A 27,838-nucleotide genomic window follows, 5' to 3' on the forward strand; every position below is an offset into this window, starting at 1 on the left:
TGATGCAAGTCTATATATAGCACAAACTTGTGCAGGTAAACGATCCATATAAATACCACACGATGAGCTCCCAGACACATCTTTACGAAAAGCATACTCATCAAAACAAGAAAAGTAAAAATTGCAGATTGAAAAAGTATGAAAGATAGTGTACAAAGAGATGAGCTGCAATTGTTTCATCCTAAGTAAACATCACTTCGTCAAACTACAGCAGATGATAATACACATTGTAACTCAACAAAGTGAACCCTATGCACAAATGTAAACGAATACAATGCCAGTGGACTTGACTTACAAGAGAGTGAGATATGTAATCAGGAAAGGAAAAACAGTGAAAGAAAACTTTTTATAGTTAAAAAAAAATGTCATAAATAATTCTATTTTCTTCTTTACTTTTACTATTGTGCCAAGTTACCTTGGACCAGATAACTCAACAGCATGTAGATTTTCAGTGGAGTCGACAATCCAATCAGAATTGGGATGAGGGGCGAGCTCCACTTCCTGGCGGAGAACTTCAACCTTTTGCCACTCATCCCATCTTTCTGCCAACCCATCACCTTCGAGCATTCGCACCACTTCCGACATCTTAGGCCGGTCCATAGGGGAACCTTGTGTGCAAAGCAGTGCAACCTGGATTAATTGTTCTACCTCAGCTTCTATGTAATTGTTTTGGAGATCAGGATCAACCAGCATTTCTAGCTTTTTCTCTTTCAGAAGTCCTTTTACCTAAAACATATAAACAATGCTTAACAATTCATGCCAACGGAGGAAGATGCACCAACTTCAAATGAGTAAATGTCAATGTTCAACATCGTGCTTACCCAATCAAGCAACATAACATCATCATCATTTGCAAGCCGAGCTAGGTCAAAAGCTCTTTGTCCAGTGATCAGCTCCAGAAGCATTATACCATACCCAAAGACATCAGTTTTCTCTGAAGACTTACCAGTAGATAGGTACTCTGGAGCTATGTGCCCAATTGTGCCCCGTACAGCAGTTGTAACATGGGTGTCCTTGTAGTCCATCAGTTTAGCCAACCCAAAGTCCCCAACAACAGCCTCAAACTCCTCGTCCAACAAAATGTTCGCAGCTTTAACATCACGATGAATAATCTTTGGGTCACAATGATCATGCAAATATGAAAGACCCCTTGCTGATCCCAAAGCTATTTGTTTCCTAGTTGGCCAATCAAGGGGCTCTTGATGTGCTGGACGCTCTAGAATAATGCAAATACAAGATTATAAGACAATGCTAAATAGGAAAAGATCCTGTAAACAACTCAAGTTTAACATAGAAAAGGTAAGCCTGAGTCAGTAGTACAAATTTAGTTTACTTACCTGTGGTTTGGCCTATGTTCATTTCACTTACAGTAGCATAGATGTAATAATACAGTACTAAACACTTTGGGCTTCGGGTGTAACTTTGGTGTTAATGCTCAATTTGAATAAATCAGCTTAGTCTTTTATACTTTTACATTCTCTTCGCAATTTAGTTTGAGCATAGGATTTATTTTGTATAGACTTTTCAGAAGATATTGTAAAATCAAGTTGAGAATCTTTTCCCAGCCAAGGGATTACACCTAGAGGTACTAGCTGAAAGATGAGAGGAATACAAACCATGGGATGAGGAGGGAGCTCAATAGAAAGGAAAGTGCATGATAAAGACGTGGCACTAAGTAACAGGATCAGAAAAGTATATGCAAGGAAGAGACGTAGAGGATCACAAGCCCCCCATGCTGAGTCAGCAGTTAGTTAAGAAAATGCACAATCAGCACCCACACGCAGCAGCACCCGCACGCATTTGCTGGTCACACAATCAGCACCCACACATTTACTTATAGCAGGGAATAATTCAGTAGCATCATGATACAACTCCTCGTATATTAAAGACTTACCATAGGCAGCGTATCAGGGAATTAGCCTCTCCTAGCGGTGCAACAAACGTTAATACAGGTGCAACACATGATAACACTCACCATATAGCAGCTGGTGCAACAAACGTTGTGGCTGAGTCAGCAAACAGTTAGCGCATGGGAATAAAAGAGAATCAAGATGGAATGGCACGCATCTTTGGAGTAATCAGGACTTGGACCTTGGGAGAGATCAGAGGCTCTCCAACACCTCTGAATCTATCTTGCATTTTTCTTATTTCCTTTTTCCATTTCAGTTCAGTAATTAGGGAGTTTCTGGCTGAAATATGCCATGGAATTGATTTGTAATTGATACAGTGAATTTCTGAATTTAATACAAAGTGACTCTGTTTCCTTTATTTCTGGAATTTTCCTGTTTGGATTGTTACACATCATCTTGGAATTTTGGGATTGGGTTGGAATTCTGGGAGAGAACCAAGGTCTCTCCAATACCCTGGGTTGTAATTGGTTTTGGCGAATATTGGTTTAGAGTCTGTCATTATCTTGTTATCTTGACTTGGTTAATTTTCTACGATTTTTCATTGTAATTTGAGCTGTAACCAAGTTTGAAGGATTCATGTTATAATTTATAAATACAGTGTTTTTTACTCTTACAGCATTCTTCTCTTTTAATTTCCTTCTTAATTGATACTTGGTACCCTATAACCTGGTATCAGAGCCTCTTTGATCCGAGAGGGCTTTGAATGGTGGTGACCAAAAGAATGGAAACGAGATATGAGGAATTGGTAGAGAGGGTTCGTCGAACAAAGGAGGGTCAGTTGGAGATTCTCATACGGCTGGACAAGGTTCTTCAGAATGTGGCCAACAGGGAATCAAGGGAACAATCGACGGCGAAGAGGACCCAAATAGTCTAACGGAGAAAACGATGAAGGGCCAATCAGGGTGGAAACCCAGACGAGGAAGCTAGAGCTACCGGTGTTCTCTGGGGAAGATGCTTATGGGAGGCTCAACAAGGTTGAGCGATACTTCAAGGTGAATGACATGGCAGATAACGAGAAGCTTTAGGTGGTGCTTTTAGACTTAGAGGGAGAGGCACTAAACTGGTATCAATGGTGGGAACCCAACACTGTGAATGCCACTTGGGCCATGTTTCGTTCAGAAGTCTTTAGCCAATTCCAATCGAAAATGGAAAATAATCCGCTCAGGCCATTGTTGATGTTGCGCTAGACAGGGAACGTCGCTGACTATCGCGTAGCGTTTGAAAAGGTTGCGAGTCCACTCAGGTACGAGGATGAAGAGATGCTTAGAGGAATTTGGCTCAATGGGTTAAACGATTGCATCAGAGAAGAAGTTCTAATGCATCCCACCACCACATTATCGGAGATTATGAAGCTAGCTCTCAAAATTGAGGAGAAACGAAGTGTGGCAGGTTGAAGGTTTGGGTCGAGAGAGGCCCAATAACATGAACTGGAGCGCCAAATCAGCCCAATCCAGTAAATTGGGGTTTGGTTTATCAACGGGTCGGGTCAATAACTCGGGTTCAATTAATGTAACTAGTACTAACCCAAAGCCCACAACCAGCGAAGCTTCGAGAGTCATCAACTCATCTGGAACCCTAAGCTCGTCACCTGCTAGAATGGGAGCCAATCGCACCACAGAGAGTCAATCCAGCACCATCAACTACAGCAGCGGTCATCGTCGCACCTAGAAGGAGGTACGCGAATGACAGAGGCTTGGACTTTGCTTTAAATGTGAAGAAAAGTGGAACCCAAACCACAGACGTAAAGTCAAGCAACTCCATCTAATCATCATTGACGATGACGGACAAGGCAAAGGGATTATGGAGGAAGAAGTTGTTCTCTCCAACGCGGACAAAGGGGTAATGGCTCTACAGCTTTCTATGCAGAGTTTACTAGGTCTCTCTTTTAGCCAGACTATGTGTCTATGGGGAAAGATTGGGAACGAGCAGGTCGTAGTATTGATAGATTGTGGTGCTTCCCATAATTTTGTGGGTAAGGAGGTAGCAAAGAGACTGAAGCTAAAAGTGGACCAGACGCCACGATACTTGCTGGAGGTTGGTGATGGCCATCGAGTCTCTTGTCAAGGGGTGTGCAGAGGTGTCTGTATCGATTTGCAAGGGCATTTAATCACCCAAGACTTGCACCTGTTCGACCTAAGAGGCGTAGAGGTAGTTCTTGGTCATGATTGGCTTATGAGGTTGGGGGAAGTTTGAGCCAACTTTAAAGAAATGTTTCTCAAGATAGATCATAAGGGTAAAGAGATTATCCTACAAGGGGACCCATCACTTTCAAGGTCCATAGCCTCGTTGAAGTCAATAGTCAAAGCGCTCCACAATGAAGGGGAAGGATTCGTGATCGAGCAAAAATTGGTGGAAGGAGAAGATAAAGGCACCTTGTGAAAGGAACTAGAAGAGTTGTTTATGGAGTTTCAGGATTTATTTCGGAAGCTAACAGGACTTCCTTCCAGCAGATGTCAGAATCATGCTAGAACACTGAAGCCAGGTAGCCAAATTCCAAATTATCGTCCACCAAGGTATCCATACTATCAGAAAACTGAAATAGAAAGGCTTGTATTTGAGTTGTTAGATAATGAATGGATTAGGCAGAGTATCAGCCTATATGCTAGCCCTTTAGTTAAAAAAAAATAATGGAAGTTGGAGTGTATGTGTAGATTATAGGGCTTTAAATAAAAATATTGTTCCTGATAAATTCCCAATCCCAGTTATTGGTGAATTACTTGATGAATTTGGAGGGTCAAAATTGTATTCCAAGCTTGATTAAAAATTTGGATTTAATCAGATCCTTATGAGAGAAGATATTCCTAAAATGGCTTTTAGGTCTCACGAAGGGCATTATAAGTAATTGATAATGCCTTTTGGCCTTACCAATGCCCCATCTACCTTTCAAGCCCTTATGAATGAGGTGCTGAGACCCTTCCTTTGCAAGTTTGTTTTAGTTTTTTTTTATGACATTAATATTCAGCCAGAGGAAACAGGAACATGTTAAACCATCTTAGGACGGTGTTTGAAGCTCTTCAAAGGAATCATTTGTTGTTGAATAGAAAAAAATGTTGCTTTGGGCAGCCACAGGTTGAATATCTTGGGCACATTATATCAGCAGAGTGTGGTATAGCAGATCCAAAGAAAATTCAAGCAATGAAGGAATGGCCAGAGCCCACAAACATCAAAGGGTTAAGGGGATTTTTGGGCCTCACCGGCTATTATCGAAAATTTGTCAAGGATTATGGTAAATCAGCAAAACCACTCACGGATCTTCTTAAAAAAGATAATTTTCAATGGGGAGAGCAAGCTCAAGGGGCCTTCTAGTTGATGAAGGAGTTGATGTGTTCGGTGCCAATTTTGGCTCTACCCGACTTTACCAAGGAATTTACAGTGGTGACTGATGCTTCAGGTAGGGGAGTGGGAGCTGTATTAATGCAAGAAATAGGCCCATTGCCCAATTAGGGATTCTTCCCAAAGGCTTTGGCTAAATCAGTTTATGAAAAGGAACTCATGGCCATAGTGTTTATTGTCTAGAAATGAAGCATTATCTAATTGGTAGGCATTTTAAAATTAAAACGAACCAAAAAAGCCTTCGATTCTTTACAGATCAAAAGGCCCTGGGAGAAGAGCAACACAAATAGACATCGAAGTTGCTTGGATATGATTTTGAGATCATATATCAGCCCGGCAAGGAGAATGTAGTTGTGGATGCCTTATCTAGGCAAATGCAATTCGCTGCCATTTCCCATTTGAAATTAAATAATTTATCAGAATTGGAGGAGGAGGGTGGAGCTTATCCAAAGCTGCGCAACATCATTCAAGATTTACTGTTGAATCCGCAATCCCATTCTGGATTTGAGATGTGTGAAGTAAGTATAACACCTCGTATATTTAATTATGATGTTAGATGTTTAATTGAGGGTTAGAGGGTTTAATTAGTGAAAATCCTGATATTTGGGATCAAAATACCCATCAGGGGAAAAATAACCTAGACAGTGTAACGTTAAATCGGAGCTTAATTTGAGGAAAATAATACCAGAAATAGATTCAATACGAAATTTGGAGTTGGTGTATACTTTGAGAAATTTTGATGAATAGTGATTTTTACCGGATAAAATACGGTAGTATAATTGTACCAGTAAGTGTGAAAATGGAATTAATATTTTAGAAAATAAAAACATGTGGAGTTTGGATAAAAATTATGGATTTTGAAATTAGTGAATTAAAATGGATGTTTTAAGTGAATTAAGTGATAAGTGGGACCCACTCCCACTTAAGTGAATGAATTAAGCACTAGTGAGAGAGTATTGTGTCACCAAAATCTGCACGCTCTCTCTCCTCTTTCCCTCTTCACCGTTGAGCTCCACCATTGTTGTGAGGGAAGGAAGCTTTGATTTTTTATCTTGAGTTAGAGACACTTTGAGAGAAAACTTTCAACACCAAACTTCATCCAAATCACCTAGTGAACAACTTTCATATTGTAGTTTTCCCTTGAAAGTGAGTGTGTGAAGAGTTTTTCCTCCAAGAACATTTCGACCTAGGGTTGTAGATGGGAGGCTTTGAAGCTTGAAATTCTTGATTGGTTGCTTGGAATATCATTCTAGGAGCCTTGGTGCATCATTGGTGGTAAGAATCCTTATTTTCTTTAAGTTTTTATAAAGATTGAAAAATGGGTATATGTTTGATTATGTGTAAGAGGGTTAAGGTGGTTAGGAACCTTTAATGACGCTGCTCCTTTGTAATTTATTGCTTGTAATGGTAAATAATGATGATTGAGCCAATAAAATCTATGGTGAAAAAAATTGGTAACTTAATGAAATTTTGTGATTGTATTGTGGTTGGAAGTCATAAATCAACATCAACATCAACACCTTTATCCCAAATTAATTGGGATCGGTGGTAGATGAACTCACATGAAAGATACAAAACGGTTGAAAAAAAAGTAAAAAAAGAAAAATAAAGTAAAATAAATAAATAAATAAAAATAAAAAATAAAATAAAAAAATAAAAAATAAAATAAAATAAAATAAAAATAAAATAAAATAAAATATAAATATATGTATATATAAATAAATAAAAGGAAAAAAGAAAGGGACAAGAAGAAGTGGAGGAAATGAAGGGGAAAAAGACTAAAAAGGGACCATCTGAAACATAGGAATAACAGCGGGTCTAACCCTCCACCATACTTTTAGCTTTTCTCCATTCCGTTCTAAGACATACTGTCCGCCAATCTATATCCCACTCCATTAAATCTTGTTTTACTACCTTCCCCCAAGTAAGCTTCGGCCTACCTCTGCCTCTTTTTGTGTTTAGCTCTTGGTAACAAACTTCTGTTCTTACAGGAGCATCCATGGGTCTTCTCATCACGTGCCCAAACCACCTCAATCTATGTTCTCTCATCTTCTCGGCTACCAGTACTACTCCGACCTTTCGTCGAATATCTTCATTTCTTATCTTATCCATCCTTGTGTAACCACACATCCACCTTAACATCCTCATCTCTGCTACTCCCATCTTATGCTCATGTTGCCTATGTGCTGGCCAACATTCCGCTCCATATAGCATTACCGGTCTTACTGCCGTTTTATAGAATTTTCCTTTTAACTTCAGGGGGATTTTGCGGTCACACAAAAATGCAGATGCACTGCGCCATTTCATCCACTCTGCTCTGATTCTGTGATTTACATCCTCATCAATCTCTCCACCTTGGTAGTCATAAATGAGGTTGATAAAATTGATTGTTGGTTTCTTGGGGTATTAATGAGGATGTTAAATGGAGGTGAAAACTTAAAGAAAACCATTGGGAATCTGATACAACCCCTATCTACCGACTCACCTATTGCAAAGAATATTCTAGATGATAAGTCTATTAGAAGTAGAGATTGGGTGCTGATGTGGACTAGGTGAGAACATTGTGCAAGTCTGTTAGGGGAGTTTGTTATATATTAGGGGTAAGGCTCATGTAGAGGGGGACTAGGAAATTGGGACTTGGGACTTGGGCTGGGAAACCAGATTGGGAGAGAATCAACACCTCTCTAACGTGTTGAACTACCATTTTCTTTTCTTCTTTGTAATTTCATTGCCTTCATTTGAACTCTGTAATTTGTCTTTCTTTTTCAATATAATCAGAAAATCCAGATCTTCTTCTGGGCCATTGTTGGTGTTTAGTTGCGTTTTACTCTGATAATCTATCAGATCCTATCAATTGGTATCAGAGCTCTCTGATTTGGGGAGCTTTGAAAAAAAAAATCAAAAAGCAATTTCACAAAATAAGAATTCCTATATTTTCTGGTGAGGAAGATGCTTGGGGATGGTCAATCCAAGTTGAGCCTTATTTTAAGGGGTATGGAATTTCAGACAATGAAAAGCAAAAGGAAGCTGCGAAGCGGTTCACCGATAATGCTCGCATTTGGTATCGATTCTGGATCTGGCATAACCTAACAGCTAGCTGGTGGAAATTTTAAAAGCTTTCTTCAAGGAATTTCAATCGGAGATTTGCTTGGAAGATGACGAAGCTGAAACAGAGTATGAAGATTTCAACTCTGAACTAAAGTCAGATGCAGAGATGACACCATTGAAAGAGAAGGAAGGAGAGGAGAAAATCAACAAAATATTTAAGGGAGAAGGTTCACCAACACCATCGCTAGAACAGCCGCTCGCAGCTGTGGAGCCATCGACGACAGAGTGTGAAAAAAAAAATTCAGACGAGTTTCAACTAGTAAAGGGAGCTACGCAAGTGATGGCGCTGCCACTTCCAAAGGCGATAGTGATTGACCCACCCTCGTTGCCGGAACCACCGGATTTGGACCTCGGAAGCGGTGGATGGCGCCTAAGTGCAGGTACAATGGTGGTTGGGGATGAATGTGAAACGGATGAACAAAATGCAACGGAGAAGATAAACCCAACTAGGTCAAAGTTGCAGTTGGGCCAAGTTCTAAATTCAGCCCAAATCTCGGCCCGATTTAATGGTCATTTTTCATATGTTTCTATTTTGTTGGAAGACTGGGCTTGTGAGCCCATGAATTTGTATGAGTTAGGTGAGCACAAAAAACATGAGCAAGGTCTAAACAAGCTGGACTTGATAACAGACTTGGCCACCCAGGAACAAGAAAACGGCAGTGGGCCTATCAGGTTTGTCATGGACCCATTAGCTCAATTTTTTCCCCAACCACAAATCATAGTCTTCTTGGTTTACGGCGCGAACGGCTGCTAGGAACCATATCAGGCGCAACGGAGCGTCTGTTTCAGGTTTCGCACCGCTGCCATCTCCGTTCCATGGTGGCGTGAGACACTATTGAGGAGCATGGACTCGTTGAGGCAAAACTGTCGACAATTGGAGGGGGCTTTCTAGCAAGCTGGTCTCAAGGAAGGGGTGGAATCTCGGTTGTAGGAGGGCTTCACAACCAGTATGAGACCTTTAGTCACTATTCTTGTTAACTCTCTAATAGATTATTCGATCTTTACATATGAAATTGAAGTCACTTTGAAGACCTTGGTAGACAACGAAGAGCTCAAGAAATTGTTTTTTTCCCTTCTTGGAGCATAAGTGTTCTCATATCACCTTATTCGCTGGTTGCTTTAACAAAGCTCACGTTTTCTTGGTTATTAGAAAGACAAAATCACCCATGCATCATACCCAAACCCATCTACATGCTTTTGGCCACCAAGTTGAATTAACGGCAATTCCATCTTTTGTAGAGGTTGGGTTAAAGGGTGTTGATGATCATGTATACTCCAATTTTATGGATGTGGCACTGATAGAGGTTGTTACAACATTTCTAAATGTTGATAGCATTGTGGGTGAAGTGACAAAGGAAGCCAACAACATTACTAGTGCAGAGACTCTTGAAAGCTTATTCATAAAACCAAATGGAGGAATGGAAGAGGGGCAATGGGACCCTGTGTTGGAGGTGGACAGTTCCAAGTACCCCAAATGGAGGGTTCTCAAGTGGATTCAGTTTCATGGGATTTTTTTGGTATTGGCAGAATGTGAATTTGCTTTGAGAATTTTGGCTTATTGTCCTCATGCATTGAATATACAGCCCATTACAAATTATTTTGTTATCACTAAGAATGCTCCTCAAGTTTTTGTATACACAAGAGATGAGGATGGAATGAAGTTTTATTGGTCAGTGGGGATTGAAGAAGTGCAATGGGATCCCGTGGTAGTTATCATTCTTCGGGCATACATGGCTCCCTTCAATTCAAGCAATGGGATCCCGGAATAAAGTTCTCAAGAGTTGATTTACACCTTGAGGACAAGGTGCTTAAAGGGGGGGAGTATTGATACAACCCCTATCTACTGACTCACCTATTGCAAAGAATATTCTAGATGATAAGTCTGTTAAAAGTAGAGAGTGGGTGCTGATGTGGACTAGGTGAGAACATTGTGCAAGTCTATTAGGGGAGTTTGTTATATATCAGGGGTAAGGCTCATGTAGAAGGGGGCTAGGAAATTGGGACTTGGGACTTGGGCTGGGAAACCAATTGGGAGAGAATCAACACCTCTTTAACGTGTTGAACTACCATTTTCTTTTCTTCTTTGTAATTTCATTACCTTCATTTGAACACTGTAATTTGTCTTTCTTTTTCAATATAATCAGAAAATCCAGATCTTCTTCTTGGCCATTGTTGGTGTTTTGTTGCGTTTTATTCTGATAATCTATCAGATCCTATCAGAATCCCTTGTAATGCACCCATCGACTATGTAGGCACATTTTGAGGGAAATTGGGTTAGTTTGTGAGAATTGTTGACTATGTTGTGTAATTGTGTGGTTGTATCCAATTATTGATGATCAAGGTTATTTGATCATTATATGTTACCTCTCATGGACTCAATAAAAGTAGACTAAGCTTGGAGCTTACGTTGGAGAGCATTGCATGTGGAATTGAGGTAAACTCTTGGAACTGGGGTTAATCCCCTTGTGTGTTCCACCATGCCCATGTTGGGGGTGATGGTTGGATGTGTGCTCTTTGAAAACGTGTGTAATAGTATGTTCATGTATTATTGACATGTTGATTGACATGCGTGTGGCATGTTGTGTGATATTGCAATTGCAATCTCTGGCCAGTAGATGTGTTGGTTTGGACTTCTGCCAGTTTATGCTACTAGGGAGCTCCAAACGTGGGACTTCTGCTGGATAGGTCTCCTTGAGAGTTCCAGTTGGATTTTCCATAGTCTCTTAACCATGGGAGAGGCGCCAGGAAGCGTCCCGGGAGAAGTTTGATGGGGTCCTTGAACGGAATCCTTGTATGGATGTTCTTGGATTGTGCCCAGTTGGTTATGTGATTTTGTATGTTACATTGTTTATATATGTATCATTGCATGCACATTGAATGAGCCATTGGGTGGAGTGACCCTCCAGTACCCTGGGTTTACTGAGATATATATGTATATCTCACCCCACGTTTTAGGGCACCATTTCAGGTTCAGGTGAGCATATTAGAGCTTCGGGCAAGAGGCCCACCTAGTGGTGGAGATAGATTTTGGTGCATGAGATTCATACGTTATTTTGGAATATTTGTATATGCACATGTTAGTATTCATTGTGTAGAGAACTTAGTATATGAACATGATATTGCATGTATTTGTATTTACCATGCTTTTGTTGTTCATATATAATTCTAAATCTCTTGATCACTAGTTGTATTACGAAATCCAATTGTATATGCCTCATTTTATCATTTTGGATATTCGTGAGCATGGGGATGTCCATGCCACTTGGATTATGTTTAAGACTTGGTTGTTGTAAAGAATGTCATATGGATGGTATAAATTGATGGAAGGATCAATGACCTATTGGATATTATGATACATGTGTTTAAGGTTATCAATTAGGTACCAGTAAGTTGGAGAAGGAGGGAGGAACTCCTTCAAGTGAACAACTAAAAACAGGGGAGATCAAGTCTGCCCCAGGTGGAGCGCGCTCAAGCGCTGATAAGAACGCTCCAGCACCGTGTGCATGAAATAGAGGAAAAATCTTTGCCCTTGGGTGCTCAAGCGCACTGAAGACCTGGAGATGGCAAAATTTTCTGCCTCTGGGTGCTCAAGCGCCCAGTAGAACGCTCAAGCGCGCTACTCGAAAACAGCACGAACTTAGTTTGATAAAATTGGAATAACACGAGCTACAGAGCTTCGAATTGAGCGCGGTTTGAACCCATGCGAAGCTAACGGAGAGATCTATAACATAGTAGGAGATGAGAACCATAAATGAAGTAGAGAATTCCCAATTTAATGAAAATGAAGATAGATTAGTATTGAACTTTAACAAAATAAGAAAAGGATGTTAAACTTAGTTTCATTTATTCCGCAATGTCATACAGATATAGTCACGCAATTGGTTATTTTAAATTTGGTGTTGTTTAAAAGGAAAATAGTAAGTTTTAAAAAGAAAAATTTATCCGAGTTTTTAATTGGACCAATGTGATTGTAACTGCGCTTAGTATCATAAAGCAATGTTAACAAACCGGTTCTAGAACGGGGTGTTACAGTAAGGTTGTTCTATCAAGGGCGATTGGTACTTCCACCGAATTCGCAATTAATACCCTCGTTGCTTAAAGAGTTCCATGATTCCCAAATAGGAGGCAATTTCGGTACTCTACGTACTTACAAGAAAATTGCTGGAATTGTATACTGGAAAGGGATGAGAAAACAGAATAAGGATTATGTGGCGGCTTGTAGCGTGTGTCAACAGTATAAGACTTAAAGTTTGTCTCCAGATGGATTGTTGAATCCCTTGCCTATTCCCTCTAAAGTCTAGTCTGCTATTTCAATAGATTTTGTTTGAGGACTACCACGGGCCTTTGGAGTTGACACCATCTTTGTAGTCGTTGATAGACTGATGAACTATGCCCATTTTGTGGCTGTAAGTCACCCATACATAACCAAGTCCATAGCAGAAAATTTTTGTCAAGGAAACCGTTAGGCTTCACTGGTTCCCAAGCACTATTGTATCAGATAGAGATAGAGTTTTCCTTAGTTCCTTCTGGTCAGAGTTGTTCAGAATATTCGGTACTCACTGGAACTATACCACTGCTTATCACCCACAGTCTAATGGGCAAACAGCAGTGGTTAACCGCTTTTTGGAGGTGTACTTGCGTTGTTTTTGTAGCCCAAGCACTGGCCAAATGGTTACATTGGGCAGAATATTAGTATAATACCACATTCAAAGAGTCCACTCGCATGACTCCATTCAAGGCACTATATGGCAACAATCCTCCTAGTCTTTTTCCAACAAAAGCACATAATATTGCAGTTGATGAAGTTTCAAGACTGTTAATTAAAAGGGAGACCATCCTTAATGAATTGCAACACAATCTGAGGCTGGCAGAGAACTGTATGAAGGTCCAGGCCGACTGTTATAAGAGGGAAGTAGTCTTTAAGGAAGGGGAATTGGTTTATCTAAAGCTTAAGCCATACTGATTAAAATCTTCGGCAAAAAAGCTCAACGAGAAATTGAGTCCAAGATACTATGGTCCCTATAAAATTCTGGCCAGAATTGGAGAAGTGGCTTATAAATTGGAACTCCCAGCTGATTGTAGGATCCACCCCGTCTTTCATGTGTCCTTATTAAAGAAGGCAATTTCGCCTAATTTACAGCCACAAACATTGCCCCCTGTTTTATCCGAAGAATGGGTACTCCAGACTGAACTTGAAAATTTTATGCAATGGAGGCACACAGCACATGGAGGGATGGAATTCATGATTAAATGGAAGTCCCTACCATCTTTTCATAACACATTGGAAAACTTTACGGACATTCAGCGCCAATTTCCTAACTCCCACCTCGAGGACAAGGTGGTTGTTTTGGGAGGAAGTGTTGATAAAGACGTGGCACTAAGTAACAGGTTTATATGCAAGGAAGAGACATAGAGGATCACAAGCCCCCCATGCTGAGTCAGCGCAATCGGCACCCGCATGCATTTGCTGTTCACACGATCAGCACCCACACGTTTACTTATAGGAGGGAATAATTCAATAGCATTATCTTGGAATTTTGGGTATGGGTTGGAATTCTGGGAGAGAACCAAGGCCTCTCGAATGCCCTGGGTTGTAATTCGTTTGGGGAATCTTGGTTTAGAGTCTATCATTTTCTTGTTATCTTGACTTGGTTAATTTTCTGGGATTTTTCATTGTAATTTGAGTTGTAACCAAGTTTGAAGGATTAAGGTTATAAATATAGTGTTCTTTACTCTTGCAACGTTCTTATCTTTTAAATGCCTTCTTAATTGATACTTGGTACCTGTTGGACCCCTGAAATGGGTTTATGAGAGGAAAAAAAAGAAGAAAACACATAAGGGCTTAGGGAATCAGCCCAATAATGTGGGGCCAGGCTTGGATCAAGGCAGGGATCAGCCCAATAGTGTGGGACCAGTATTGGATCAAGGCAAGATGAATCAAATGCTGGTGGCCGTTGAGAAGAAGAATGTGGCAAAGGAGTTTGGTATAAAAAGTGACACGTGGAAGGCACTGAATGGTGAAGGCTCGGTGGGAGGAAGCATGGAACAAGGTACCAGAGGTTAAATAGAAAAAGGAGGAAAAAGGGATAGTCAGTTATGAAGTATGCAATTATGGAGAGAAGGGAAACTTGGTGAGGAGTGGGGTTCTTTTTCCTCATTAAGGGAGGTCACTATTATCATTACTGTTGAGAATTATTGCTTTCTTTACGTGTAATTTTCATTCAAAGTGTCTCAAGGTGTCTTAGGGTGTCTGTAGAATTTTATCTTCCTGTTTACTGTTTCATTTGAGTGAGTATAGCATTGGTGATTGTATGAACGGGCTTGTCCCATAATCTCAATATAATTTCTGTCAATTGGAATTTCCTTGGTGCCATCAATTGGTATCAAAGCACTTGATCCTGTGAGTGCATTGAATGGTTAGATCAAGGATAGAGTCTACAATCGATGAACTGGAACAGAGACTGGTTGATATTGAGAAGAGCGACGTGGGGCTGAATGGAAGAATCAGTGACTTGGAGAATTCAATGCAACAGGTGAATCTTACCCTTGCAGAGATTCTAGAGAGAATCACCAACTTGGGAGGAAGAAATTCAAGGAGCTTTGGTAGAGGGTCTAAAGCACATGTTGAGGAAGAAGAGGGAGTGGATCTGGACGGAATTGTCAGAGAAGAAGAGCGAAGGAGGAGAGTAGAGGTCCCTTATTTTTCAGGTGAAGATCCTCATGGCTGGTTATATCATGCAGAGCGATATTTCTGGATCTATCGATTCCGGTCGTAAAACAAGTTGAAACCGTGTCCGTGTGCTTGAAAGGGAGGGCACTGAATTGGTTTCAGTGGTGGGAACACAGGAATCCAACCATTTCGTGGGCTGATTTTCGAGCAGCAATCTTGGGTCGTTTTCATCCTTCATCTTCAGGAAATCCCTATGAAGCTCTTATGTGCCTTCGACAACTGGGAACGTTCGCTGAATATCGCGAAAAATTTGAGTTACTCTCAGCGCCTTTGAGACACACTGACAAAGACGTCATGCAAGCAACATTCCTCAATGGACTTCGCGCAGAGGTTCGTCTGCATAACCTGCGTGACCTAGGCGCGATGATGACGATGGCCCAACGTGTGGAAGAAAGGGAAGAGGTTAGAGGAAGAGTTAACCAAGAGGGTGGCAGATTTGGGCCGATTAATGGACATGGCCCACATTATTCACGAGCGGCCCTCACTAATCGCAACTCTGGCTCAAATGGGCGTAATGCATCTAGAGGAAATTTGCGAAATGGGCCCATTAACCCAAAATAAGAATTCCCAATTCAATGAGATGGGGACCTCGAATCAGAACGCAAATCACAATTCAGGAGGGGAAGTAACCCTAATGACGGCAATGGAAGTATGATGGGACTGAGCTCAAATGGCGGCAGCGGTGGTCGTGCTCGTTTCCGACACATTTCACCAGAGGAGGTGACCGATAAGCGACGTCGGAATGCTTGCTTCAAGTGTGACGGACCATATTCACCAGATCATGTATGTCCGCAAGCACATCTGAGCGTGATGATGGTGGGAACAGGTGACGAAGAGGATAGCGAGCTTGAGATGTGTAACGGAGAGGGTACGGAGATGGGGGGAAACATTCAACTGAGTATCCACAGCATAAAGAGTTTGACTTCCAACCGTTCTTTGAAGTTGTGGGGTAATATTGAGGGCAGAAGAGTGGTGGTTTTGATTGACACGGGAGCATCACATAACTTCTTGGCTCCGCATGTTGCAGCGAAGGTGAATCTTCAGGTGAACGTAGAAGAATCTCCTACGGTGACGGTGGGAGACGGTAACCAAGTTCGTTGTTTGGGAACTTGCAAAGGGGTTAAATTGGATCTTCCAGGTATGTCAGTAACTCAAGACTTTTTCGTCTTTAATCTGGAGGGAGAGGATGTGATTCTTGGGTATGCTTGGTTGGAGGGATTGGGGGAAATAAGGGCTAATTCCCGTGAGTTATTCTTACGTGTGCCTAACGGTGAAGGGACGGTTGAGCTGCTTGGAGATCCACTTCTGTCCAAGGGTCTCATCTCTTATAAAAAATTGGCTAAGACTATGAAAAAGGGAGTGGAAAATTATTACGTAGAGTTCGGATTTGTGGGATTGAATGAGGGGTCTTTTGAAAATTCTGATGAATGGGTTTATAAAGTCTTAGAGTAATTCCCTGAGGTATTTAAGGAACCATCTGGGTTACGCCCTGAGAGGACTTGTGATCACCGTATACTTCTGAATGAGGGAGCCAGTGTCCCTAATCTAAAACCATACCGTTACCCCTACTATCAGAAGGAAGAATTGGAGAAGTTTGCGAGGGAGATGCTGTTGGTGGGTTGGATCTGACCCAGTACTAGTCCTTTTTCTAGTCCCATGATCTTGGTAAAAAAAAAAAGATGGAAGCTGGAGGTTTTGCGTAGACTACAGGTCATTAAATAGGGTGACCATTCCAGATAAGTTCCCACTGCCGGTGATAGATGAGTTGCTTGATGAATTAGGAGCTTCGATTTTCTCAAAGCTGGATTTGAAATCTGGTTATAATCAGATCAGAATGAGGGAGGAGGATATTGAGAAGACAACCTTTAAGACTAATGAAGGTCACTACGAGTACCTTGTGATGCCTTTTGGTTTGCGCAACGCTCCTTCTACGTTCCAGTCCTTGATGAACGAGGTTTTTAAGCCATTTTTACGTAAATTCGTTCTGGTCTTTTTTGATGATATCCTAATTTACAGCAAGGATGAATCATCTCATTGGACTCAGTTATGACAAATGCTAAAAGTGTTGAGGCAGAACTGTTTTGTGGCAAACTTGAAGAAATGTAGTTTTGGGAGAAAAGAATTGGATTACTTGGGGCATGTTATATCTGGGTCAGGGGTAAAGGCTGATTTTTCTAAGGTAGAAGCTATACAGAAGTGGCCTGTGCCAGTGAATTTGAAGGGGTTCAGGGGTTTTTTGGGACTAACCGGGTATTACAGACGTTTTGTAAAAAAAAAATTATGGTCACATTGCTAGCTCATTGACTAAGCTGCTGAAGAAAGACAGATTTGTTTGGGATGACTCAGCCCAAAAAGCTTTTGAAGAATTGAAGCATATTATGATGTCATTGCCGGAGTTGGCTTTACCTAATTTTGAGGAGGTGTTAATAGTGGAGACCGACGCCTCGGGAGTAGGAATGAGGGCAGTACTTACGCAAAATGGAAGGCCAATTGCTTATTTCAGTCAAGCATTTTCTGAAAGAGATAAAACCTTGTCTGTGTATAAAAAGGAACTCAAAGCTATTGTATTTTCAGTGCAGAAGTGGAGGCATTACTTGTTGGGTCGTCACTTTATTGTTAGAACAGATCAGAGGAGCTTGAAATATCTTACTGAGCAGAGAGTGTTGATAGATGGACAGCAGAAGTAGGTGGCTAAACTTATGGGGTTTGATTTCGAGATTCAGTACAAGCCAGGTTTGGAAAACAAAGTTGCGGATGCGCTGTCTCGTATGATGGAATGTAAGGTGGTGTCCACTCCTGTGAGCTCTGATTTGCAGAAACTATCAGAGGAGGCGTTGGGGGATGCTGGAATTAGAAAGTTGATGACTGAGATCATTAATGATAGCTCTTCTCACCTGGGGTATCATGTAGCAAAAGGTTGTTTGTGGTATAAGGACAGGTTGGTACTCCCTCGCACCTCTAATTTCATCCCCACTATTCTTGAAGAGTTTCATTCGTCTCCTTGGGGAGGACATTCAGGGGAGATCAGAACCTACAAACGCATTTCTGCCCTACTATATTGGAAAGGAATGCGTGGTGATGTCATCAAGTTTGTACAAAATTGTGGAGTGTGTCAACAGCAAAAGTATCAAAACTTGCTGCCAGCAGGGTTATTGAACCCACTGCCTGTTCCTGATCAGGTTTGGGAAGATTTGTCTATGGATTTCATAGCTAGAATGCCTAAGTCCAAAGGGGTGGATACAATTTTGGTGGTGGTAGACCGTTTAACTAAGTATGCGCATTTTATTACTCTCACCCATCCTTTTACGGCTGAAACAGTTGCTGGACTGTCTGTGAGGGAAGTTATCAAATTGCATGGGTTCCCTAAATCCATAGTGTCGGATAGGGACAGGTTATTCCTTAGTAAATTTTGGGGAGAGTTGTTTAAAGCTGCAGGAACTAAGCTTAAGTTCAGCTCAGCTCATCATCCCCAACAGATGGGCAAACAGAAGTGGTGAACCGTACCTTGAAACTTATTTGAGGTGTTTTGCTAGTAGTCATCCTAAGAGCTGGGCAAAGTGGATTCCTTGGGCTGAATTTTGGTTTAATAGCTCTTACGACAAATCCTCACACATGACTCCCTTCAAAGCTTTGTATGGAAGAGACCCTCCTTCCATGATTCAATTTGACAAGGGGTCAATTTCTGTGGCTGCAGTGGATCAGTGGGTAGAGACTAGAGATGCAGTATTGCTGGAGTTAAAACAGAATTTGTGTAAGGCCCAGGAAAGAATGAAGATGCAAGCGGATAAGGGAAGAAGAGAAGTTACTTATAATGTTGGAGATAAGGTTTACTTAAAACTCCAGCCTTACAAGCTGAGATCTTTAGCTAAACATCTCAATCAAAAGCTCAGTCCGCGTTTCTATGGACCATTTGAAGTTGTGGCAAAGTTAGGACCAGCAGCTCATAGGTTGATGCTTCCTAATTATTCACGTATCCATTCGGTCTTTCATGTTTCTCAATTAAAAAAAGTTGTTAGTCCGGATGTGCCACTGTTATCACTTCCAAGTGTCTAACCGAATCTCTAGAGTTACAAGTTCAACCCTTTGCTGTAAGAGATGCTCGTAGATTATTAAATGGGAAGATTGAACTGCTAGTTGAGTGGGACAATTTGCCAGATTGTGAGTGGTCATGGGAGGACATGGAAGAAATGCAGGAATTATTTCCAAATTTTCACCTTGAGGACAAGGTGAATGTTGGAGGGGGAGGTATTATTGGACCCCTGAAATGGGCTTATGAGAGGGAAAAAACAAAAGAAAACACATAAGGGCTTAGGGAATCAGCCCAATAATGTGGGGCCAGACTTGGATCAAGGCAGGGATCAGCCTAATAGTGTGGGACCAGTATTGGATCAAGGCAAGATGAATCAAATGCTGGTGGCCGTTGAGAAGAAGAATGTGGCAAAGGAGTTTGGTATAAAAAGTGACACGTGGAAGGCACTGAATGGTGAAGGCTCGGTGGGAGGAAGCATGGAACAAGGTACCAGAGGTTAAATAGAAAAAGGAGGAAAAAGGGATAGTCAGTTATGAAGTATGCAATTATGGAGAGAAGGGAAACTTGGTGAGGAGTGGGGTTCTTTTTCCTCATTAAGGGAGGTCACTATTATCATTACTGTTGAGAATTATTGCTTTCTTTACGTGTAATTTTCATTCAAAGTGTCTCAAGGTGTCTTAGGGTGTCTGTAGAATTTTATCTTCCTGTTTACTGTTTCATTTGAGTGAGTATATAGCATTGGTGATTGTATGAACGGGCTTGTCCCATAATTTCAATATAATTTCTGTGTCAATTGGAATTTCCTTGGTGCCATCAGTACCCTATCAGTGCACAACTGTTGAAAAACTTAAAAGCCAAACGGAGATCACACTTAACTCAATGCCATCCACTAAAAACCTCAACTCCAAGTCACTTCATAGTAAAAAACTAAGGTACAAGCTTCTATAAAAGGCATGTTCTATTTTGTTGCTTACAGGCCTAATGGCCTTCCACAAAGTAGGGGAGAAATATGCAAAAGCTGTACCTCTTAGGCATGAGGCGACGCTTCCGTTAGCCATGTAAGGATAAACAAGTAGCCTTTCAGTTGGTGTCATACAGAACCCACGCAAACGGAGGAGATTTCGATGCACAGCCATGCTGATCATCTCTACTTCAGTCTGAAACTGAAGCTCCCCACCAGGAGTGCGTTCTTCTTTCAATCTTTTCACAGCAACCAATGAACCATCTGCCAAGCGTCCTTTGTACACCTTACCAAATCCTCCCCTTCCAAGAATATTCTTATTGCTGAAAGTATCTGTTGCAACTTGTAGTTCTCGTAGTGAGAACCTCTTAAGCTGCCCAAGATGTACTTCAGGATCCTCTTCAGCTGCAAATAGATGAAAGGAAATCAAATATCATCCAGTTAATTTGTTCAACTGATGCAGTACTCATTCGGATGGGATAGATCACCAGGCACATCAAAGAAAAACTCTTGTGGTTTCCTTCGACGCCACCATGCAAATGCAATCGCAGGAGCAGCAAATAATAGAGCAGCACCTGCAGCAACTCCTCCGGCTATTGCACCAGTAGCACTGTTACCTCCTGCACTTAGACATAGAGGAAAGTTGGAACATCAGTGCTTCTTTTATCTCGAGGTTTCTAGGAACATATAGAACAATACAAATGTAAACAAAAACAGATATTGAACCTATTAGAAGATATAACCAACCAATGACTTGCCATTCCACATGGGTCAACAGAGAATTTAATCTTCAAAACTTAACAAGGCAATGAAGAGCAGTAATGGAAAATGAGCAACATGTCTATGTAAAATGATAGAAACTGTCTACCAGGAGACAGTAAGAGCTCCTAACACAATGAATGTAAAATTACCATACTCAGGCATTCGACATTCATAAATGCCAATTAATAAATAAAAAAATAGAAAAAAAATCGTAAGATGGAATATGGCCAGTCATTATAAGCCACATCCATCATAAAAGATTGAAATAGCCAACGCCATTGATATTAACATGAGCTTCAAGTTAAAATTGACACTATGAAAATAACTGGGATAGCCAAGAGTAATATCAACAGAAGACATGCCAGATTTATAAATAACAGTGTCATCAAAACTTAAAGATTCAAATCAGCAATATAGATTACCTGGAGCTGAGATTGGGGATGGGGGAACAAAAGGGGGAGGAGGAGAAAATGGGGGAGACCCAGGACAAGGGTGCCCAGTGACTGGGCCACATAGATCCAAGTTGTTGGTAAAACTGCAAGAAGGGCAATCCATTCAGAAATCTATTACAAGTCAGAACCAGTGATTGCAAGAATAGCTCAAAGCACAGGAAAAAAACCTGATAGGAGTGAATAATGAGAAGGAGCCATTATCGGGAACCACACCTGAGAGATGATTATTAGACAAATCCCTGCATTTAAACATAAACATTGAGAAAAAAAATCGCATGCAAATATTGAAGTGGGAAATAAATCACATATGTTGATGTAAACAAGCGCTTACAGCACTTGGAGAGCTGAAATATTAGTCAGTGACATGGGGATAGGACCCATCAGGCTGTTGTTGTTAAGCCGGCTATCCTTAGACAAACAGACCAGGGAAACAATATTAGATCTATAGTGACACCAAAAAACAAGAACATAAAGATTAACAGGCACCAAAACAAGCTTTAACAGTTTTACCGTTAACCAGAAAAATGATAGCTATTTATGTCAAAGTAACAATAGGTATTTTTTCCCTTTTCTGGTTTACTCTTACAATTAATTCAATATCTTAAAAAAAAAAACATTAAAGCCTAGTTTTATGCATAAAATGAAGTGGGTCAAATGCAAGAGAAGTAGCAATGGGATGCTGGTAGGGAAAATGAAAACAAAATGTTGAGGAGGGGGAAGGGGAGGGGTAGAGGGGGAATAATTTTGGGACCGTATATAGGAATAGAATAAAATTTCATTCTATGAGTAATTAAACTTACCCAATCTTTCAACAGGCACCAAGGTTGTCAAGATCGAGATCTTTCAAAAGATCGGAAGGGGATAGAAAGATCGTAAATCATGGGATTCGACACGGATTGTAAGATCCTACGTCCTTAATTTTAATTTAAAAAATATTATATATACATATAAAATAATATTTAAATGACAACTTCATTCGAAAAAAACAACAAACACAAAAAGACAACAAAATTCAAAAAGAATTAAAATATAAAAAATTATTCCAAAATATTACCGAATTCAAGGAAATTTTTATCTAAAAGAAAAGATGCAAAAAGATGTAATGATTAATTTTATAAAAATTTATTCCAAACTTTGCAAATAATATTTTGCAGAACAGAGGCTATAATAATTGTTGACATATATAAAAACCATTAATGTAGCCTCACTCAATAGCTTAAGTTTTTGGGTTGAATTGGTTCTTTACATGGTATCAGAGCCTCGGTATACTGGATTCGATCCTCACCGCCCCCCACTTTCTTTCTAGTGGAATTTCTTTCTTCGCACAGGTAGGTGGGCCTATGCATTGTCCACCCTTCAAGCCCAGTGGACTCTCGTGTGAGGGGACGTGTTGAGATATATAAAAACCATTAATGTAGCCTTACCCAATAGCTTAAGCTTTTGGGTTGAATTGGTTCTTTACAATAATATAATGCTGAAATGAGGAGTAAAGCATAACCCAACTTTCAGATGGAAAATGCAAACGTAAGGAGAGAAAAGGATTGCGGAACTGTATTCATCAATTGCAGATGCAAACGCAAGCACAAGCACAGACACAGTGAATTAGTGTCGCCACAGTCGCAGAAGATGAGAAGGAGAAGGAGAAGCTTGAAGGTGAAGTCAATTCACAAGAAAGAAGCATGAAGATGACAGTTGCACATGAAGTTAGGGTTTTCAAAACAACATTAAATCTTTTCAGGTCATGGATTTCTTTTGCAGTCATGGGTTTCAATTTTGGGTATTGGGCTTTTCTCCCAATTGCAAGAACAGTGAGATCGAACGATCCCACCAATTTCACAATTCATCACTATGATCCCAAATGACTCCACAACAAAGCAATCTTAAATGCAATCTAAATCGCAGGAAGCACCAAAAACGTAGGATCGTACTTGCACACAATTTTAACAACACTGACAGGCACATAGAAACAACAGTTGCACCCTTGTTTTCATTAAGGGTCAGTTTTCTCTCAAGAATGTTGCTTATGTAGAACAAGTTTCTTTTGATTTGTTTTAACTGTCAAATAGCATATTTCAAGATTTCGATTTTGTAGAGCACTCCACTTAATACACAGAATTTGCATCAAACATGAAACCATAGTCGGATGTACTTCATCTGATTTTTAGATTTGTTATAACCCATAAAAGTCTAATTTTTCATCTCAATTTCAAAAGTTAACATCTGGAAGATGGCACTTCAATGATATTTATCTTTTCATGCACACCAATGGGAATCAATATACCACAAACTAATTTTTCATGAACCCACTCTCCCAAAAAATGGTTTTATTATCCCTAGCCATGGTGAAAGCTTTGTTTCCAACTTACATTATATCTTTAACACGCCCTTCACACAAGGGCCCTTTGGGCTAGAAGTGTGAACAATACATAGCCCCACCTAGCTTTGTGCTAAAACGCAACTTTTTACTAGAAGAATGGAGACAGCAAGGATCAAACTCTATAGCAATCCTACTCCAAGGTATGGGACTTGGAGTCCCACATTGGAAACATAAGGTTCTGGTGTGGGGTTTATAAGGACTTTGGGCTCTCCTACCTCATGGGCTAGCTTCTGAGATGAGGTTCTCCCAAGGTTTGTATCAATTGGTATCAGAGTCTTCCACTATCACGGTTGCAATCAAGCTGCGCGGGTGGTGACGCTAGCAGTGCAGTGTTCGCCCATGGCTAGTAAAAGACTAGCGCAAAGCCAGTTGCAGCTAGCGTGGGCACCGAGGCTGCAGAGTGTGGTGGAATGTTACAATCCTACTACAAAGTATGAGACTTGGAGTTCCACATCGGAAACATAACGTTCTGGTGTGGGGTTTATATAGACTTTGGCTAGCGCAAAATTAGCCCGTGTGGGCGCCGGGGATGCGCAGCGTGGTGGAATGTTACAATCTTACTCCAAGGTTTGGGATTTGGTCCCACATCGGAAACATAAAGTTCTGGTGTGGGGTTTATATCAACTTTGGGCTCTCCTACCTCATGGGCTAACTTGTGGGGTGAGGTTCTCCTAAGGTTCTTATCAGTCTATTATACCATGTCACGAACCAACTCACCCAAAAGCTTAAAATGTTGGGTGAGAGAACATGAATGATTTTATATTATATCTCTAACCATTTGGAAAGCCTTGTCATCATCTTATATTACATCTTAACATATTGGAATTCGTACCAAAAATAATTCCTTAAGAATGTCCGTACCATATATATAGAACAAATCATCCCAACAATAAGTATACTCACAGGAAACGCAATTTTGACAACTTTCCCAATAAATCTGGGATAGGTCCAGTGAAACGGTTCAGGTACAGATCCAAGCTCACCAAGCTAGTAAGATTTCCCAGGTCACTTGGAATTGGGCCAGTAATGTTATTGCTGTATAGTTCCCTATAATGAAAAAAAATTACATTAAAAAATATGAAGATATCGGATATACAAATTAATAATTTGTAAATAGCATCTTGCTAAACTTTTATAATGATTTCATGAAAATTTCATCTGCGAAACTGCTAGGCAATCCCAGAATTTGTTTCAAGGGCATGCCCCAGTCTTCTCAATATGAGGAATACAGCTGTAACAGTTATAAAATTCATTAAAAAATCTAGTGGTAAGAAGGAATTAGAGTCACTAGTTTCTTCAGGACAAAATCAAATGCGCATACAAATACAGGAAAATTTCTATGTGGATTTACTCCCAAAAGGCTCCTTTTCAAATATTAGAACATTTTGAATATTATCCACGGAATCCCAAAATGCAGGAGGCATCGTATTACCTCTTTAAGAAACTTCCAATCAAGTCAAATGCAACTGTTGAATCTCACAAACTCAAATAGATAGCTTAACCAAAGAGACCTATGCACAATTATAATGCTAGTTAAACCACCCTTAGCCAAATCAATTTTCAACTTAGAAATCTTTCAATAATCCATAGACAACAGCGTACAAACAAATAGAGACTAGAAAATTCTCAAGAGTCAAGACCAATCCTCAAAACCCCCTCCCCTGTTAACATAAGAAAGGAAGAAATACACTATTGTATTCGAAGTCAAAACCAAAAAGAGACATCGAAGGATGAAAGCATAACATACAAATACTGTAAGTTCTTGAGCTGGCCAAGCTGTGGAACAAGTTGACCAGACAAAGCAGCATTTCCCAGATCACTGACATCAGACCAAAGGAAAGAAAACATTAAAAAAATTAGTTCCTCTATGAAATTAAGTTGTACAAGGTTTCACACACAGAATGAACATATATACGACAGATATCAAGGGTCAAGTAGCTTACACTCTTATGACACTATTATCATTGTTGCATGTTACATGAAACCACGTGCATGGATTGACCAGTGTAGGGTCCCAACTTTGCAAAACATTGTTAGGATCTTGTAAATTTGTCCTTAGGCTATGTAAGGCATCGCCTGTTTCACAATACAAGAACAAAAGATCAGGTGCTGTAAAAATCAGTAAATCACAATACAATTGGGTACCAAGTCCATACTGATGATCATCTCCAGATACAAAGTTGCAAAACATATGTGATACGCAATTGCAGCTAAGAAAGCATCATATTGATAGGATTGGAGCAATACATTTCAAGCCAAAAAGAAAAGTTACATGTAACTGAAGTACGCGAATTAACACATTAGAATCAGCCAACCTACTAAACGAATTAAGAAAAAAGAATTGAGGGGGAAAAATAAAAAGTCTAGCGAACACTGTTCCAATGCAATATGAGTAATCATTCATTACATCATATATACTACTCGTACCCAAAAAAATGATGAACCCAACAGAACCGTTCAAATACTTTACATTCCACAACCACTAGATAAAACAGAATAAAATATGGCATCATGAATGAAATACTAAACCAAGAAGCAGTATCACACACATTCTGCATATGGAATACAACCATTTTTAAGGGGTTCAAACCATTCACCCAACTCAAACACAATCAAAGACTTAACAAGTAAAAACTCAAAAGCAAATGCTTTTGTTTCCTTTAAGGGATGAGCTACAAAAGCTAAGAATTTTAATACAAACCTTCCATGTTAGGAGAAACCAGCCATAATGGGTGAGCTAAAATGACCCACCAGATGAAAGCTGATCCCCAGAACTTTCTCTCCATTAGAGACTAAGTAGAGCTAGAAACCTCAGATCCAAATGATAACTCACACCCCAATACACCATCACAAAAAGCTCACACCTTTTTCTCCTCCAAACCCAAAATGCCACAAAACCCTAACTCCCAAATCTCACATTTAGCTTCCCCAAAATCACCACCATTACCAACTAGCAACACACCCAGAACACGATCTCATCAAAATAAAGCTATTTCAGATTAACCCAGAAACCCAAAAAAATAAAACAAAAATCATAACATTTTCCCACTTTTTTTTTCCTTCAAGTTAAAAAATATAAAATAAAGTTTCTTTTTCACTTTCTCTCTTGATTCTGAAAGAACACTTTTTTTTTCTGTGTAAGATTGTTGTTATCTTTGTTCGAGTGAGGCGTGCACAGACAGGGCAGTGAGAGTGATGAGTGAGACTGCCCGAACGGTGCTGACCGCTGCCCGAATCCAGTCAAAACGCCTTCGCGCTATATCCTGGAAAGCGACATGAGGCAAAACTCCCGTTTTGGGGTCAAAATGGGAGAGAGAATTTCGTGGGTATCTCTCTCTCTATCTTAATACATTTCTTTTTATCTGTTTTTTTAAATGCATCATTATTATAACTTACCATAATTACACGAACTTTTTCTTAATACAAACTCAAAAACAATACACTGATATAGTAATATTTTGTACTAATATTTAATATCCCCAATTACTCAAATAATACAGCATATATTGACCACAAAAATGTTTTATAACTTTGTATCTTATATAAAAAGATTCTCCACCACCTACCAAAAAATATATATATTCTCTACCATGTAAAAAGAGAAAGATATTAATGTTTGAAATTTATTTAATAAATAAATGATAATGACATGCTTTCAAAAAGCGCATATACACCTGCAAATAATGCAGATTCTCAATGTTGTTGTTTGAGACATAGTTACCAAGCCTTGCATAAAGAAGATAATCTATGTAAGTTTACGATCATTGAAAATTGCAAGACATATAGGGAACTCGCACATGTTACACAACGATGAGTTGATCAAGCCCAAATAATATGGTCACAGATGCATTATCACAACAAAAACCAAAAGAAACTTACAAGACAATTCAGACAACAAGGCATCTTAAATTATTGCAATACATACAAGTTTTTTTCCTAGAAAGTGCTCTGATACCATACAATATAACACAACGTGTGCACCTGGTGTATTAAACATATAAATGGTAATAGCGCAACTCAATAAATGTGGAAGCTAACTTTTTCAATTATAAAACTTATCATATGGATTTACTTATTCTTTTTCAAAATATTGTCTGTATGTAAATTGCAATAAATGACTACACTGAATAACCTCATAGCATAAATAGGTATCAAATCACGGAACTACAATCCGT

General features: G+C 39.9%; 1 protein-coding gene across 1 annotated transcript; it reads right to left on the reverse strand.

Annotated features, from left to right (window-relative positions):
* Positions 1-401: 401 nt before the first annotated feature.
* LOC133304711 (somatic embryogenesis receptor kinase 2-like) lies at positions 402-26,779 on the reverse strand. Its single transcript, XM_061504763.1, has 11 exons — positions 26,365-26,779; positions 25,607-25,739; positions 25,411-25,482; positions 24,567-24,710; positions 21,618-21,689; positions 21,454-21,525; positions 21,257-21,369; positions 20,561-20,692; positions 20,136-20,477; positions 822-1,216; positions 402-726 (listed from the first exon to the last, which is right to left on the reverse strand). Exons 1-11 carry the CDS (start codon positions 26,447-26,449, stop codon positions 412-414), a joined length of 1,875 nt encoding a protein of 624 aa, XP_061360747.1. The 5' UTR covers positions 26,450-26,779; the 3' UTR covers positions 402-411.
* Between the last annotated feature and the right edge of the window lie 1,059 nt (positions 26,780-27,838).

Source organism: Gastrolobium bilobum, unplaced genomic scaffold, assembly GCF_033153095.1.
Source record: "Gastrolobium bilobum isolate Gb01-03AN ecotype WA unplaced genomic scaffold, APGP_CSIRO_Gbil_v1 utg34743, whole genome shotgun sequence".
Lineage (NCBI taxonomy): Eukaryota > Viridiplantae > Streptophyta > Magnoliopsida > Fabales > Fabaceae > Gastrolobium > Gastrolobium bilobum.